The 17,330-nt window shown below is 49.2% G+C and overlaps 1 protein-coding gene across 1 annotated transcript in view; it reads left to right on the top strand.

Moving 5' to 3' along the window:
* Positions 1-685: 685 nt before the first annotated feature.
* The window catches only part of LOC144610560 (adhesion G protein-coupled receptor E3-like), a 95,695-nt gene continuing 79,050 nt past the window's right edge, over positions 686-17,330 (top strand). The window contains exons 1-3 of the mRNA XM_078429364.1: positions 686-820; positions 939-1,177; positions 2,945-3,084. Coding sequence (XP_078285490.1) covers positions 686-820; positions 939-1,177; positions 2,945-3,084 — 514 coding nt within the window. The remainder of the gene's footprint in view (positions 821-938; positions 1,178-2,944; positions 3,085-17,330) is intronic.

Genomic DNA, 17,330 nt, shown 5'->3' with positions numbered 1-17,330 from the left:
GGATGGAGTTGGGGGGAGGGGAAGGGGAGGGGGAGAGGGAGGCAAAGGGGGAGGGGAGGGGAAGGGGAGGGGTAGGGGAGAGAGAGGGGGGTGGGGGGAGGGTGGGGGGAGGGGGAGGGAGGGGGTGGAGGGGGGAGTTAAGGGGTATGGGGGGAAGGGAGGGAGGGGGTGAGGAGAGGGTGCTGCACCAATGCAGGAGAGGTTTGGGCCCAATGGGTCCACTTGGTCTTGTCCTTCCTGAGGCCCTCATTCTCATCCACACAGAGAGCAAACTCTCAGACCTGTTTGACAAGCTCAAGGATGACACCTCCTCCAGCAGTCCCTCTTGAACCCCACCTGCCTCACACCCTTCTCCTCATGAACACAGACTGAATTGGACGTAGTTAACCCAACGGCTGTGACTGCCTCCAGGTACACAGCATCCAGGAAACTCTCTCCATCCTTGATGAGCCGCAGTTTTTGAAACTCAGATTCCAGGTTGTCAAGTTTGAGCCTGAATTCCTCAAACAACTAACGCGTCCTCATCAGGAGAGCACAATCTGTAAGAGTTGGCAGCAACACTTCCTCCTGGATAACCATCAGCAAGGGAATACATCAAGGCAGTGTGCTCAGCCCCCTGCTCTACTCACTGTATAGCCATGACTATGTAGCCGGACACAGTGCCAACTCCATCTTCAAATTGCCAATGACAGATGATGAGTCGGAGTATCAGAGGGAGATTAATCGACTGACTAAATGGTGTCAGTACAACAACCTTGCTTTCAATGCCTTTGGAAGAGGAAGGCCGAGGATCCACACACCCGCCTTCATCGATGAGACGGTGATGGAGAGAGTCAACAACTCCACAATCCTGGGCGTGCATATCTCTGAAAATCAGTTCTAGAACAGCACATTGATGCGACCATAAAGAAAGCTCATCAACACCTCGACTTCCTTAGAGGTTTGGTATGCTGACGAATACTTTCTTGAACTTCTCCAGGAGTCCAGTAGAGAGTGCATTACCGAGTTGCATCACGGCCCAGTTCGGCATCTCAAACGCCCAGGAACCAACAAGATTGCAAAAATTGGTGAACATTGCCTGGTTCACCAGGGTGCTGACACCCAGGACCTATAGGACTCACTGCCTCAAAAAGGCAACCTGCATTCTTCCAGTCAATTTGCTTTCTGCAACGGCCAGGTAGCGAGCGGGCAAGATCATCTCTGACCCCTCTCACCCTGGCCACAAACTCTTTGAAGGACTTCCCTCTGGAAGGTGACTCCAGACTGTCAAAGCCGCCACAGCCAGACATAAAACCGCTTTTTTTCCGCGAATAGTAGCTCTACTCAATAACCAAAAGTCTGCAGCCTCTTTTTGCTCTGGTTTATTTCATTCACATGTTTAAACTATAATGTTTTCTTCTTAATGTTTTCATGTTTTATGCTTTATTCTTAATTGTTTACTGTCTGTTCGTGTTGTTACTTGCGAGCGGAGCACCAAGGCAAATTCCTTGTATGTGTACATACTTGGCCAATAAACTTATTCAATACAACATCATCAGAGATCCACACCACCCTGCCCATGCTATCATTTCCCTCCTGCCATCAGGAAGAAGGTACAAGAGCCTGAAAATTGTAATGTTCAGATTCAGGAGCAGATTCTTTACAACCATCCACAACCATCAGGGTGTTAAACACTACAAATGCCAACTAAGCTCAGAACTACATAAACTTGATTTTGTCTTTGATTTTGATTTTGTCTTTGTACTATTATGAAACAGGAAACAGACAATAACATATATATATATATATGTAAACAACATAATAGTTCCATATTTATCCATGTATATAGCTTCATACATGAATATACATTGACATATTTGTTGTGCAGCTGCAAGTAAGAATTTCATTGTTCGGTATCAGGACAATAAAACACTCTTGACTTGACTCGCTACAGATATAGGAACATAGAATATAGTTCTATGTTCTATATAGAACTAAGTTCGGCCCTTCAAGCCAGCACCGCCATTCAATGTGATCATGACTGATCATCCTCAATTAGTAACCTGTGCCCAACTTCTCCCCATATCCCTTGATTCCACTAGCCCCCAGAGCTCTATCTAACTCTCTCTTAAATTCATCCAGTGATTGGGCTTCCACTGCCCTCTGTGGCAGAGAATTCCACAAATTCATAACTCTCTGGTTGAAAAGGTTCCTTCTCACCTCAGGTTTAAATGGCCTCCCCTTTATTCGAAGACTGTGGCCCCTGGTTCTGAACTCCCCCAACATTGGGAACAGTTTTCCTGCATCCAGCTTGTCTTTCTGAAAGTCTAGATACACTACATCCACTGGCTCCCCTTCATCCATTTTAGTTGTCACATATGGTCATGAGTAACCACACTGGGGTCCACCAGCTCCCACATCACAGAGCTACAGCACACCCACGTGATCCTGCATCCCTACGTTATTCCCAATGGCTCCTTTTTAAACTCCCCACTGCCGCTGCTTCTGCTGTTGCTCCACCGGGCTTGGACCTGACTCGCCCGCTAGCTCAGCACTCCTTTCCTCAGCTCTTCTCGCCGAAGCCTCTCGAGCCTCAGCCTCAGTTCTACACTTGGCCTCAACACTTAGCCTCCATTAGGAAGGGTTTAGGGTGCTTGGGGCAAATAAGACTAGCCCAGTATGCCAACTTGTTTGGACAGAATGTGGACAGAAGGGCCTGTTTTGGTGCTGGATGACCCGAGTTAGTTGGCAGGGATATATACAGGATATATACATTCCCTCTCATACATTTGCCCACTACTATTACAGCTCCTGCGCAATGTTGCCCATCACTGCGGTTGTTAGAGGAAGTTCACCGACTGGAAACAATGAACTTCATTCCAGAGACCCACAATAGGTGTCAGCTTGCTTGCTTTGCATGTTTATCCAAAACATATGTCAACTGCACTGCCATCTCACCCTGCAGTTTATTCACTCGAGAAGCAGAAGTGGAAAACAGAAGTTCGGTGAGCTGTCAACGAACACACCACTCACAGAAGATTGTTGCCAAGACTGAGGAGGTTGTAGGTGGTCACATCTCAGACAGCAACATCACTACAGATCCAGGTATGAAGACAGCTGCACCACTTCATCAAGCTCAGAATATTACCTTTGATTGTTAACTGATTGTGTGTATGGATGTGAGTGTGAGTGTGTATGTAAGTGAGTGTGTGTATGGATGTGAGTGTGTGTGAGGCTGTGTGTAAGTGAGTGTGTGTGTGTCTGTTTGTGTGTGTAAGTGAGTGTGTGTGTCTGTTTGTGTGTGTGAGGCTGTGTGTAAGTGAGTGTGTGTGTGTGTATGTGAGCGTGTGTGTGGCTGTTTGTGTGTGGAAGTGAGTGTGTGTGTGTATGTGAGCGTGTGTGTGTATGTGAGCGTGTGTGTCTGTTTGTGTGTAAGTGAGTGTGTGTGTATGTGAGCGTGTGTGTGAGTGTGAGTGTGTATGTAAGTGAGTGTGTGTGTGTGTGTGTGTGTGTGTGTGTGGGGGGGGGGGTCCCAGTGAGGAGAGTTTAGTTTAGCTTAGTGCAGGGGTCAGCAACCTTTTTTTGTAAAGAGCCAGATATTAAATAATTTAGGCTTTGGGGGCCAAGAGACGAAATCGAAGATATTATGCAGGTACTTATCTAACAAGGATATCAAACACGGTTTTATTAACACCATCAGTTGATGGTTTTCCTTGCTTAGATAACAAATCAGCCACTTGGAATGGCGGGACTGTCGTACGTTGAAAGACTGGAGCGACTGGGCTTGTATACTCTGGAATTTAGGATGAGAGGGGATCTTATTGAAACATATCATATTATTATGGGATTGGACACGTTAAAGGCAGGAAACATATTCCCAATGTTGGGGGAGTCCCGAACCAGAGGCTACAGTTTAAGAATAAGGGGTATGCCATTTAGAACGGGGATGAGGAAAAACTTTTTCACTCAGAGAGTTGTGAAGCTGTGGAACTCTCTGCCTCAGAAGGCAGTGGAGGCCAATTCCCTGGATGCTTTCAAGAGAGAGTTAGATAGAGCTGTTAATGATAGCAGAGTCAATGGATATGGGGAGAAGGCAGGAACAGGGTACTGATTGGGGATGATCAGCCATGATCACGGTGAATGGTGGTGCTGGCTCGAAGGGCCGAATGGCATACTCCTGCACCTATTGTCTATAACTACAAAGTGTTTCACTTTACGAATTTTGTTTCTTATGAAGATTGCCTAGCAAGCATTACTTTTATAATTGGTATTAACTTACAGTCGTAGGCTACAAGAAAGTTGTAATGAGAGAGAGAAAAAAACGATACTATTTTGGCTGAGATTGTTTCGGCAGCAACACCCTTTCCATTAATAAACCATTTGAAATCGAACATTAGCAGACACAAATGTAGACCTAACGAAACAAATTATAAATGTAGGCTACACAACTGCACCTATTTTTTATTAGCCTGCTTCCAGCAATCAAACTCAGAAAATGAACACAGTTCGCCTCTATTTTGTATTGAAGTGATCACATTATATGTCCAGTGCTTCGAACAGTGTCACTCATTTTTCACTTGCTGCTTCCAGACACCTGACATCTCTTGGCTTTAACCAGCCTGTCAACGTCAGGGACCCCAGGTAGACACAAATGCTGGAGTAACTCAGCGGGTCAGGCAGCATCTCTGGAGAGAAGGAATGGGTGACGTTTCGGGTCGAGAACCTTCCCCAGAAGAGTCTGAAGTAGGGTCTTGACCCGAAATGTCACCCATTCCTTCTCTCCAGAGATGCTGCCTGTCCCACTGAGTCGCTCCGGCATTTTCTGTCTACTCTCCAGAATCAGTACCCCATTCCTGCTTTCTCCCCACATCCCTTGATTCCATTAGTGCTAAGCGCTAAATCTAACTTTTGGAAACATCCAATGAATTGGCCTTCATTGCCTTCTGCGGCAGAGAATTCCACAGATTCACAACTCTCTGGGCTCGCAGGCATTGATGCCTTGAGCCACATCTCACACAAAGTTAGATGGTTATCGGAAGTAATCTAACGCGGAGTCTAAACCAGATCACACTGATCAAGGGTCTCGATCCGAAACGTCACCCATTCCTTCGCTCAGAGATGCTGCCTGTCCCGCTGAGTTACTCCGGCTTTTTGCGTCTCTTTGGTTTAAACCAGCATCTGGCGTTTCGTCCTCCACTCTTCCCGCACATTCACTGACGCCTGCAAAGTGCCAATGTCAGCTCAATGTGCTGATGGTGCAGTCGGACCCTACTCTATAAAAATGAATATCTATAACTAGACTTAATCTATGAGCTAAGATTTTCGCTAATATCTTCTGATCAGTATTTAAAAGAGCTATCGCTCTATACGAACCAGGGTCTTCAGAATCCTTATCTTTTTTAGGAATAAGTATTATTGTTGATTCAGTCAGAGTTTGTGGTAATCTCTGTTGTTTAAAGGCGTGACTATATACAGTTTGCAAACGTGGAGAGATCAAATCACTAAATTTTTTATAAAATTCATTATTTAAGCCGTCAGGGCCAGGAGTCTTCCCATTTTTCATGGATTTAATGGTCTCTTCAACGTCTTTCATAGTTATTTCTGCGCCCAGTGCATTTCTGTCACTCACATTCAAACCAGGAAGGTTACATTCCTGCAAAAAGTTTTGCATCTGCGCAGAGCTATCTGTTATTTTTGATGAATAATTATATTCATCAAAAATAACAGATAGCTCTGCGCAGATGCAAAACTTTTTGCAGGAATGTAACCTTCCTGGTTACATTTATCATTAGACTGATAAAATTGCAAAAATCTCTGATTAATATCCTTGGGTAGTTTAAGCAAATCTCCGTTTTCTGATCTAATTTTATGAATTGTAGAATCATCTTCTAATTTACGGAGTTGACGTGCTAGCAATTTCTGTGGTTTATCTCCAAATTCAAAATGTTTTTGTTTAGTATATTGAAAAAGCCTTAAAATATGAGCTGAGAGTATATAATTTAACTTATATTTGAGAGCTGCGATTTTATTATGTATTTCAATAGAGGGAGCGATGGCATTTGTTATGTCTAACTGTTTTATCTGACTTTCTAGGTCATGTTGTTCAACCCGCTTCTTCTTGTTTTGAGATGCTTGAAAGGCAATAATACATCCTCTCACAAACGCTTTAAATGTTTCCCAAAGCAGGGACGCAGGTGTTTCAGGGAGGTCATTTGCGTTAAAAAAAAGTTTCAAATTGCGATTTAAGATAGTCATAACATGCTGTTTCATTTAAAATTTGAGGATTAAATCTCCAATTGGTCTGTTTCCCCGTTACTCCTTGGAGTTTTACCCTAAATGTTAAAGGGGCATGATCGGATATAATAATATTATGATATTTTGAATTATACGTATAAGGAATAAGTTTGGAGTCCACCAAGAAATAGTCAATTCTTGAGTAAGTTTTATGCACTGGTGAATAAAATGAATACTCTCGGCCTGAAGGGTTTTCAATTCTCCAAACATCTTTTATATTTGCACTATTTATATAAGAGTTTAATAATTCACACGACTTGGATTTTGTTTTCCTTTGAGTTGACGATCTATCCAAATAAGGATCTAATGTACAATTTAAATCTCCTCCAATTATCAAGTTATATTGTCCAAATTCTGGAATGGTATTAAATATATATTTTTTAAATAACGGATTATCAAAATTTGGTGCATAGACATTCACCAATATCAATTTTGTAGAATATAGTTCTCCCACTAATATAACATATCTACCTTCAGTGTCGACTATAGAGGAAGTATGTATAAATGGTATACCCTTACGAACTAAAATGGCAACACCTCTTGATTTAAGGGGAAATGATGAGTGAAATAATTTATCAATCCATTTGCCTTTCAATCTATTATGTGCTACATTTTTGAGATGAGTTTCCTGAAGGAACATTATATCAGCATCAATAGATTTTAAATGTGAAAGTACTTTACCTCTTTTAATTGGTTCATTAATACCCTTGACATTCCAACTACAAAATGTAATACCTTTACCCCCTGTTTTCCTAGTAGTATCATGCATCTTAACCGATAAATAGTCTATAATAAAGCAAATGGCCTGGCACCCGAACCACAACCTTTTTCTTGAATGAAGGGTGGATGATCTTTTGTACTACGTAGAATGTCTCCCGGAAATATCTCCCAAAGGTATATAAATTCTGAAAAATGACATAATAATAAAAATTGAATCTAAAAAAAAAATCAATATATAAAAGGTTAAAAGAGTGCAGGAAAAAAGAAGAAACAACTAAAACTACAACTACAATTAGTGCAGTTAGTGGTAGCCACCCTAAGGTGGCAAAAAATCTAAGGACTTCCATGGGATGTAAAAAAATAATAATACTAGCTCCGTTTTTTAACGAAGTTGTTGTTTATTTAATTTATTTATAAAAGAGTCAAACGGGGCAGGCCCGAAACTAATTAGTCTATAATAAATCGATTTTTCTGTCTAAGGTATATTAATTAAGTGTTCGAAATAAAGTTTACATAAATCAAATATTACTTGTACTTCTTATTAGTAATGATTAATAAAAATATATATGTTTTTTGATTAATAGTAATTAGTTACGGTTAATATTCGTATAGTATATACACTAAGCTTAAATCTTTAGATTTTAATATTTTAAAGTCCAATGAGTTGTCTGCCAATTAATAAAGCCGTGAAGTCATATTCAACCCTTCAGCGACCTTTCGATCTCCCGAGCGAATTCCAGTGCTTTATTGTGGTCAGTAAAAAAGGATTCTGTTTGATTCCTGTTTTGCTGGATACAACATACCAAATCTGAGCGCTGGGATCTTCCTAAGAATAGATCTTGATTCATTGAACAGTGCTCTTTTCTTGACCACCTCAGCAGGGTAATCTCTGAAGATGCGAATCTCATCGCCTTGAAATGATAAAGTTCTGTTACTAGCAATTCTCGACAGCATATCTTCTAAAACGTGAGCATTATGCACCTTCAGTATCAAATGCCTTGGAGGGGCGTTAGCACCTGGCCGTGCTCTCAGTGCTCTGTGGGCTCGATCCAGCAAGGGCTTTGAATCCATTTTCAAAACTTCTTGTAACAGCTCAGCAGTAAAGTCACGAAGGTTTTTAGCTTTCTCTTTACCTTCTTTAACTCCAAGAATTCTTAAATTTTGTCGTTTAGAATGACCCTCTAGGTCAGTACATTTTTCAGTTAATTTCATCAATAAATCAGATAAACGCTGAGTCTCCGTCAATACTGCTTTTGTTGTTTCAGCACTCGTCTCGGCTAAGACTTCCAACTCACATATAGCCTCATCATGTTGTTGTATTGACGCAGTGATGTGGTTCACCTTACCGGAAACATCGGAGTCCAACTTTTGTAGCTTGGAGGTTACCTCCTCCATGTGTTCATTCATGATTTCACATATTTCAGCCTTTGATGTAGCCAACTGATCCTTAATAATAGTTAGTATTTCCCCCTTCATTCCTTTAAGCGATACTAATTCAACTTTCATCTCTTGGAGTTCAACCGTCATATTTGTTACTTGAGACTTCATACCTGAAAGCTCCTCACCAACAACGCTACGAAATTCTTCCAAACCAATTTTTTTTGGCTGTGGATTCCAGGTTCGTTTGGATGTTTCTTCCTGAGTCAACGCTGAAGTTTGGGCTGCAGCAGAGGCTTCCATCTGTCCTGGTTCTTCTTCTTCCAACAGTCTTGTTCTAACCATTCCTTTTTTAATGGTTTTTAACGGGGGGGTGCGACTTGTCGACATTTACAATTAAAAGTCGCGATCTGATGACGTCACCCACCCTTCGTTGAAAATTGCCGGTAAGTTGCAACGGGCCCGTCCCGTTCCTCTCTTCTTAAATCGAAATGTTCACGGAGCTAGTTGGCGTGCGACTTACTCAGTCCATAGCGCCACCGGAAGTCAGGCTGAAAAGATTTGAAGCAACCTTTGAAGGTTTTGTCGAAGGAAGAGGGCAGAGGCAGTGGGAGTTCAAAGTTAGACTGAACGTTGGACTTCGGAAACTTTCCTTTGTCGAAGGATTTCTCCATTTAGTGAGGAACTCCAGCACTTGTCTGCAGTGCTGTGGGAGCGGCAGTGGCTGGCGGATTGCCAATCGTACCTGGAGACTGGGAGTTGGGAAGATGTGGTGTTTGTGTCGATTCTAGCTCCACAATCCAGCTTCCATACCATTGTGCCCGGACTGGGACTTCGGGCTCAACAAAGAGAAGGTACTTTTCAAATCTGGCAGATTCCGGAGGGGCTCGAAAGGCCTCAGAAAGCCCCCAAAAGCTGCTCTGGGCAGTGAGGATAAGCGTGGGCATGTTCCCTTGCTCAATTGGAGAGAACTGCTTCTGCTGCTCTTTAGACTGAGACTGACTCTGAGAGCGTTCTTGTGCAAAGACTGCTGTTGTTTGGGGTGTTGTTCTGTACCCCTGCCAGGATGGCAGTGGCTCGGGCTCGGGCTCAGAGCTACGCAGGTGCGGCTTCGGCTGCGGCTCCAGAGTCACTCGAGGAGGAGCCCTATGTCAACTTGGGGGGTCTCGAGTACGGGATCACGGTCCAAACCGGGGACCGGTGTTCCAAGGAGGAATTAGCGGAGAGTCTGTTTGATCTCTTCCAGAAGGACGAGATTGCCTCTGCTGAGGTTGGATGGGGTAAATGTCAGTTCATCCTAAAGGAACAGCAGGATGTGGCCCTATCTTTGGAGAATGGGCTTATAGTGGGGGGGACCTTTGTACCGGTGGAACCATGGGTGTCCACCGTGCGACCGGTTCTCCTGCGCAACGTTCCCACTTTCATCCGGGATGCGCTCCTTAGCCCACACCTGGCAAAGATTGGGGAGGTGCGGTCCAGGCTGACTAGGCTTAAACAGACCTGGCACAGCAGCACTCGTCTCCAAAGGAGCTATACTTTTAAGAGGCGGGTGTACATGGAAGTAGGATTGGGGTTGGGTGCGGAGGGAAGCTTTGTCGTCAAGAATGCGGGGCTCCAATACCGCGTGTATTGGAGTTGGGGGGAAGCACGGTGTCATGCGTGTAAAGAGTTCGGGCACTTCCGCAGGGATTGTCCCAATGGCCGGGGTGCTGCGAGAAATCGAAACGCTGCAGCCCAGGAAAACACTGCTGGCCCACCCAGGGCTGCCGGTTCCACCTCGGTGACCCGGGGAGACACTGCTGGCCCACCCAGGGCTGCCGGTTCCACCTCGGTGACCCGGGGAGACACTGCTGGCCCACCCAGGGCTGCCGGTTCCACCTCGGTGACCCGGGGAGACACTGCTGGCCCAACCAGGGCTGCCGGTTCCACCTCGGTGACCCGGGGAGACACTGCTGGCCCACCCGGGGCTGCCGGTTCCACATTGGCAGCCCAGGGCAGCACTGCCCCCCGGCCCCCCGGTCCTGTACCTGCGGCGGAGCTTGGCGGAGAGGTGCTGGGGGTGGGGGAGGGGGAGGGCGAGGTGGAGGGGGGTTGTAGATGGGGAGGAGGGGGGTAGGGCGAGGTGGAGGGGGGGGAGGGCGAGGAGGAGGGGGGTTGTAGATGGGGAGGAGGGGGGGAGGGCGAGGAGGAGGGGGGGAGGGCGAGGAGGAGGGGGAGGGCGAGGAGGAGGGGGGTTGTAGATGGGGAGGAGGGGGGGAGGGCGAGGAGGAGGGGGGTTGTAGATGGGGAGGAGGGGGGAGGGCGAGGAGGAGGGGGGGAGGGCGAGGAGGAGGGGGGCAGGGCGAGGAGGAGGGGGGGAGGGCGAGGAGGAGGGGGGTTGTAGATGGGGAGGAGGGGGGGAGGGCGAGGAGGAGGGGGGGGAGGGCGAGGAGGAGGGGGGGGAGGGCGAGGAGGAGGGGGGTTGTAGATGGGGAGGAAGGCTAGGAGGAAGATGAAAAATCTTAAAGCGAGTCATCCGCAAGTGGATGGGCCCACGTCCACACCTGAGCCCACCCAAAGGGTGCCTGTTGGGCCCGGAGAGGTCCAGGGGGCACCTGGCGGGGCTCAGCAAGGAGCTAAGGAGGTTCGGAAGGGGGCGGGGGAGTTCCAGTTGGGATCTGCGGTGGCCGAACAAAGGGATGAAAGAGAGGAAGCTGGCAGTGTGGAGATGGAGGACTCCTTTATGGAGGTCACCATACCACCGCACAATAGTGGGACAAAGAGAAGGCGTGGGCCTCTTGAGGAAGAGCATGGCCCTGGGCCTAAAGCCAGGGGGCAGGCTACCTCAAGAACCTCCATTCCAGTCTAGGCCCACGACTAGTGTCATCTGGGCCAGAGGTTGCCCCTTCGTCCCAGGGGCCTTCTGAGGGTGATATCTCACTGGTTGTTGGGGTTGGCTGCCATGGGAATGTGTCCCATGGGATGGAGGACGAGCAGGGACAACCCGAAGGGGGGGTCTCGGCTGAAGGGGTGGTTTCTTGACCTTGAGTGCAGGGAGGGGGAAGATGTCGCTTCAGGTGTCGGTGGGTTAGCAGAATGCCAGGACTCCAGTGCTGTGTCTCGAGCGGCCAGTATCTGGGAGATTCGAGCATTTTTGAAACAACATCCTTGCAGTAGGAGCAAAGTCCGGAGAGCTGGCGAACGGTGGCCAGACCTGGGGGGAATTATCCGGAAACTTAGTGCTGTCCTTCACAGTAAGGATAGTGGTCTTCTTGAGCGTGAGAAGTGCCAATTCGAGGAATTTTTGAAGTTCCTAAGAGAGAGTGGCTCCACTCCCACAAGGAGTGGGAGGAAGAAGTCGTCGTGTGTCTTCAAGTTCACAGTAGTTAGCCTAAATATAAACGGCAGAAGGGGGGACCTTCGTAGATTTCACCATCTATCAGTCCTCAGCGAGGGGAAGAATGCAGTGAGCTTTCTGCAAGAGACGCACACTGTTGTTAGTGATGAGCCCACCTGGGTCCTGGAGTGGGAGGGGGGGGTCTACATGAGCCACCTCAATACAAAGTCAAGTGGGGTGGCTTTCCTGTTGGCCCCGACTTTCCAGCCAGAGATTGTGAAGGTGCAGGAAGTTGTGCCAGGCCGTTTGCTCTATCTGGCCGTGAGCCTGGACGGCGTGCCGTTACATTTCATTAACGTGTATGCCCCCAGTACCGGCACGATGCAGGCGCGGTTACTTCAGGAAGTGACTGCTCTGCTGAGCACTATTGATTGGGGAGAGTGTGTCTTCCTTGGGGGGGATTTCAATTGTACCCTTGAGGTACGAGATTGCTCTGGTATTCAGTGTGCCCCTGCAGTGGCGAAGAAGTTGAGAGGTGTGATTGAATCTTGTGAGCTGGTCGATGCGTGGAATCTCCACCCTGATTCCAATGCCTTTTCGCGGAGGTCTGAGGGGGGTGGTTCCCGTATCGACCGTGTGTACATCTCCAGAGCGTATGTCTCCCGGGTCTCGGCGGCCTCTATGCGGATGGTGCCATGTTCAGACCACTGCCTGGTGCGAGTGGACTTTATCCCAGCGCGCACGCGGGCTGGGTCCGCGTACTGGCACTTTAATAACCAGCTGCTGGAGGATCACCGATTCCAGGAGTCTTTCAGGCGGTTCTGGGTGAAGTGGAGAGAGAGGCAGAGGGGCTTCCCTTCCCTTAAGCAGTGGTGGGATGTGGGGAAAGCTTACATCCGTCTTTTCTGTCAGGACTACACGGGAGGGTCGACCAGAAGGCGGGACGCGGCGGTCGAGCGACTCGAGAAGGAGTTACTCGACGCAGAGTCTCGCTTGGGTCGGGTCGGTGAGGACTCCTGTGAGTGGGGAGAGTTTCAGGAGAGGAAGGAAGTGCTGAGGGACCTGCAGCTTGAGCGGTCCCGAGATGCTTACGTGAGGTCGTGAGTCCAGATGCTGCACGATCTGGACCGGGCTTCACCTTTCTTTCTCTCTCTGGAGAAAGGGCGAGGAGCCCGCAAACAGCTCGTCGAGCTGCTCGCGGACGATGGCTCCTCGGTCACAGACCCAGAGGGGATTAGTGCGTTAGTTCGGTCCTTTTATGGAACGCTGTTCTCTGCGGATGGTGTCAGCGGAGAGGCTCAGCGGGTTCTGTGGGAGGGGCTACCGACTATAGATAGAGGGGTGTTTGAACAGCTTGATGACCCCTTATCATTGGAGGAGGTGACTGGTGCCCTGCACCAGCTCAGAAGGGGTAAGTCCCCTGGGCTGGATGGGCTGACGGTTGAGTTTGTTAGAGCCTTCTGGGATGTCCTGGGGGGTGACTACATGAAGGTTCTGGGGGAGAGCCTGGCGACCGGGGAGATGCCCCTCTCGTGGCGCAGAGCAGTCGTTGTCCTGCTACCCAAGAATGGCGATCTCCGCCTGTTGAAGAACTGGCGCCCGGTCTCTCTCCTCTGTACAGAGTATAAAGTTTTTGCACGGGCGATGGCAAATCGCCTGGGCTCCGTACTATCCCAAATGATCCACCCTGACCAGTCCTATACAGTCCCTGGTCGGTCCATCCAAGATAACATCCATTTGGTTAGGGACCTGATCCATCTGGCCCAGGGCACTGGTCAGTCAGCTGCTTTTCTATCCCTGGATCAGGAGAAGGTTTTTGATAGGGTGGACCATGATTACCTCTTCGGGACACTGCAAGCGTTCGGTTTTGGACCGCATTTTGTGGCCCGGGTCTGGCTTTTGTACACCGCAGCAGAGTGTCTCGTGAAGATTAATGGTGCATTGTTGGCTCCCATTCGCTTTGGGAGGGGGGTACGCCAGGGGTGCCCCATGTCTGGGCAGTTGTACTCGGTCTGTGTGGAGCCATTCCTGTGTTTTCTTCGGAGGCGGTTGGCAGGCCTGGTTCTACCAGGACCGGGGGTGGAGGTGGTTCTCTCAGCCTATGCCGATGACATTCTTCTTACGTTTACTGATCCTGTTGACCTGCGGAGGATGCGCGAATGCCAGCAGGTGTTCTCAGCTGCATCGTCCGCTAGGATCAACTGGAGTAAGTGCTCCGGACTTCTAGTGGGCCAGTGGCAGGTGGACTCCCTGCCGGAGGAGATGAAAGATTATGCGTGGAGCACCACGCACCTCCTCTAACTGGTGATCTACCTGAGTCCCACTGAAGATGCTTGGCCGGCGAACTGGCAGGAGCTAGAGACGAAAGTCGTCGCCCGGCTCGGACGCTGGTCAGGCTTGCTTAGGGTTATTTCTTTCCAGGGTAGGGTGCTGGTCATAAACCAGCTGGTGGCCTCAATGTTATGGTACCGGCTGGCCACTCTTGTCCCGCCCTCTACCTTTGTAACTGCTGTACAGAAGAGGTTAGTGGATTTCTTTTGGGGATGGAGGAAACACTGTGTCTCAGCAGCAGTCCTGAGTCTCCCGTTGGAGGAGGGTGGCCAGTCCTTGGTATGCGTGCGTACCCAGGTGGCGGCTCTCCGTCTCAGGACTCCGCGAGGAACGTGTACGCGGAGCACCATCCCAGGTGGCATGCTCTGGCCACGTATTTTTTCCGCCAGGGCCAGTGCCTGAGGGGGGGTTTGGCGGCTCCCGGTGGCGGGCATCAGTCGACCAAGTTTTTACCGCGATGTGTTAAGAGTGAGGAATTTGGTCATCTTCAGTCAGCGCGTTGCTCCTCAGGGGGAGGGGGTGTTGTGGCTGTGAGGGGGGCCGGTCCTCACCCTGTTGCGGTGGGTGTCGGGGAGCGGCGTGTGCTTGGAGTGATTCCGGCCGAGCTTACCCCCGCTCCGCCAGAACTGCTCATTGGACCCAGGCTCCGGAATATTTCCCGGGAGCCGGCCCCACACAACTTGAGCCGCCTCTCCCAGATGCCCAGCGTGCCGTTCCGTGATGCAGACAGACGTTTACTGTATAGGATGCTCCTGCACATTCTGCACCTCCTCGCCTTCGTCTTCCGTCCGGATACGCCTTGGCGATCCGTGTTGCCACCTGATGGCGGCGGTGGTCCCCAGTGGAGGTCTCTCTACAAGGGAGTCCTCCCCCTTTACATCAGGGACCTGGGGTGGAGAGTGTTACACAGAGCCGGTTCACGGACTCGCCGGCCGCTTGTATTTTCTGCGGCGTGGAAGAGTCCGTGTTCCACGTGTACATGGAGTGTGTGGGGTCCACATGTACATGGAGTGTGTGGGTTCCACATGTACATGGAGTGTGTGGGGTCCACATGTACATGGAGTGTGTGGGGTCCACATGTACATGGAGTGTGTGGGGTCCACATGTACATGGAGTGTGTGGGGTCCACATGTACATGGAGTGTGTGGGGTCCACATGTACATGGAGTGTGTGAGGTTCCACGTGTACATGGAGTGTGTGAGGTTGCTGCCCCTGTATCAGTATCTGAAGGGGTTGCTCCTCAAGTTTTGGCTGCATTTCAGTCCTACGATCCTGGTGTTTGGGCTCGGGGCTGGGAGTGGGGAGGGCCGGTCAGGAGGGTGGGATTTCCCTGCCGGTTTGCTCCTGGGCCTGGCCAAGATGGCCATTCGTGGGTCCAGGCAGCGGGCGGTCGATGGTCTTGCCAGAGTCGGCTGCCTTCCCCTCTTCCGGGCCTACGTCCGTGCGCACGTGACCCTAGAGAGAGAACACGCGGTGTCCACGGGGACGCTGGAGGCCTTCCGTGAACGCTGGTCACCGCGGGGGGTGAGAGCATTGTAAATAGAGATTGCACCATTAAACTGTAATGATTGATTGTTGTTTGTGACCATTGAGTGTTTATTTACATTTTGGCATGTTGTATTATGTATTTGTTGAATAAAGTCCTTAAAAAGAAAAGAAGAAAAAAAAAGGGGGAAAAAAAAGAGAGAGAGAGAGAGAGAGAGAGAGAGAGGACAGGAGAACAGTGAGCGAGGGAGGCAACGAGAGGAGATGAAAATATAAACAGAAGCGACACGACAGAAGCGACAGAAGCGAAGAAAGATCGAGCAGGAGGAAGTGGAAGAAAACCTGGGGCAGATAGAATGGACGGCGGGAGAGGGGTGGGAAATGCGTGGAGTGGGGAAGTGTAGCAGGAGAGTGGGAATTAGGGAGGAGACAGTGATTCTTGGACTGGAGGTGGAGCTGAGCGGGGACATGGGTTAGGGATAGCCGGTATCGTTCCACGGATGAAGAAGGGCCTCGACCCCAAACGTCACCCATTCCTTCTCTCCAGAGATGCTGCCTGTCCCGCTGAGTTACTCCAGCACTTTGTACCTGTCCATGTTCTCCAGAGATGCTGCCTGTCCCGCTGAGTTACTCCAGCACTTTGTGTCTACCTACCGTTCAAGTCAAGACACATCTACCTTATTTGTCACATACACATACAAGATGTGCAGTGAAATGAAAGTGGCAACGAGTGCGGATTGTGCTAAACTACAAAACAAATAGATTTAAAAAAAAAAAAGACACAACACAAAAAATAAATGAATACATTAAGTTAGTCCCTGGTGATATAAGAGTTAACAGTCCTGGTGGCCTGTGGGAAGAATCTCCGTCTCACCCTCTCTGTTTAATCGGTTGGTCTGTGGTTCTCTGTGCCCACGGATATTTGACCGGATGGGATCGTCAGGGAGAATACTGTGATCTCTCCCTCACATTTAACGTGACCAGTGCCCAGTGAAGTCTTTGGTTGCCGAGTGCACACATAGCGACGGGGCTCAGAGACCACTCTGGGGCAGACAGTACCTCTGTGCTAAAGCACACGGCTGTCTTGGAGTGCGGTCTAGATTCTCCGGTGTGAGAGCGTGTTTCTGTGGGTTGCTGCGGCTCTGTGTGTAAAGGCGGATGCTGGAAAACCCCATGAGTTTGAGAGTTATAGGTGAATCACCAAATCAGCCTCTGGTTTATGGGATCAGGCCTTTGGACGGACATCTGTGGCCTCGTTTCCTAGTATTACTTTCCCCCCTAAACTTCAGGGACGTGTGGTCTGTTAGTTATACGTTGGAAAATACATTCTCTTTCATTCCGATTACAACGTCCCAGAAGAAATACAGAACCAGCCGACGTCTCGGTTGAAACTTCTCATGTTAACAAAAAGTGGAAATGAAACGGTTCGTTTTCTTCCCGCTGTTTTCCTTTTTGGGGGTGAAATGCAACAGACTTCTGTGGTGTTTTCTTTCTGCCTCGTGGTTGTTGGTGCTTCCAGTCCATTCCAGTCAGTCGCACAACTTCCCCCCGCCGCACCCTGCTCCCCCTCTGCACCCCGCTACCCCCCGCCGCACCCTGCTCCCCCTCTGCACCCCGCTACCCCCTCCGCACCCCGCTACCCCCGCCGCACCCCGCTCCCCCCTCCACACCACGCTCCCCTCTGCCGCACCCCGCTACCCTCCGCACCCTCCCCCGCACCCACCCTCCCCCCTGCACCCTCCAATCCACAGGAACTGATACTGAATCTATAGAACATTGGTAAATGATCACCAATGCGTCCACAATTTCTAGCGCCACCTACTTAAGT

The sequence above is a fragment of the Rhinoraja longicauda genome, chromosome 37 (genome assembly GCF_053455715.1).
Source record: "Rhinoraja longicauda isolate Sanriku21f chromosome 37, sRhiLon1.1, whole genome shotgun sequence".
Lineage (NCBI taxonomy): Eukaryota > Metazoa > Chordata > Chondrichthyes > Rajiformes > Arhynchobatidae > Rhinoraja > Rhinoraja longicauda.
This window is presented reverse-complemented; position numbering and strand designations above follow the sequence as displayed.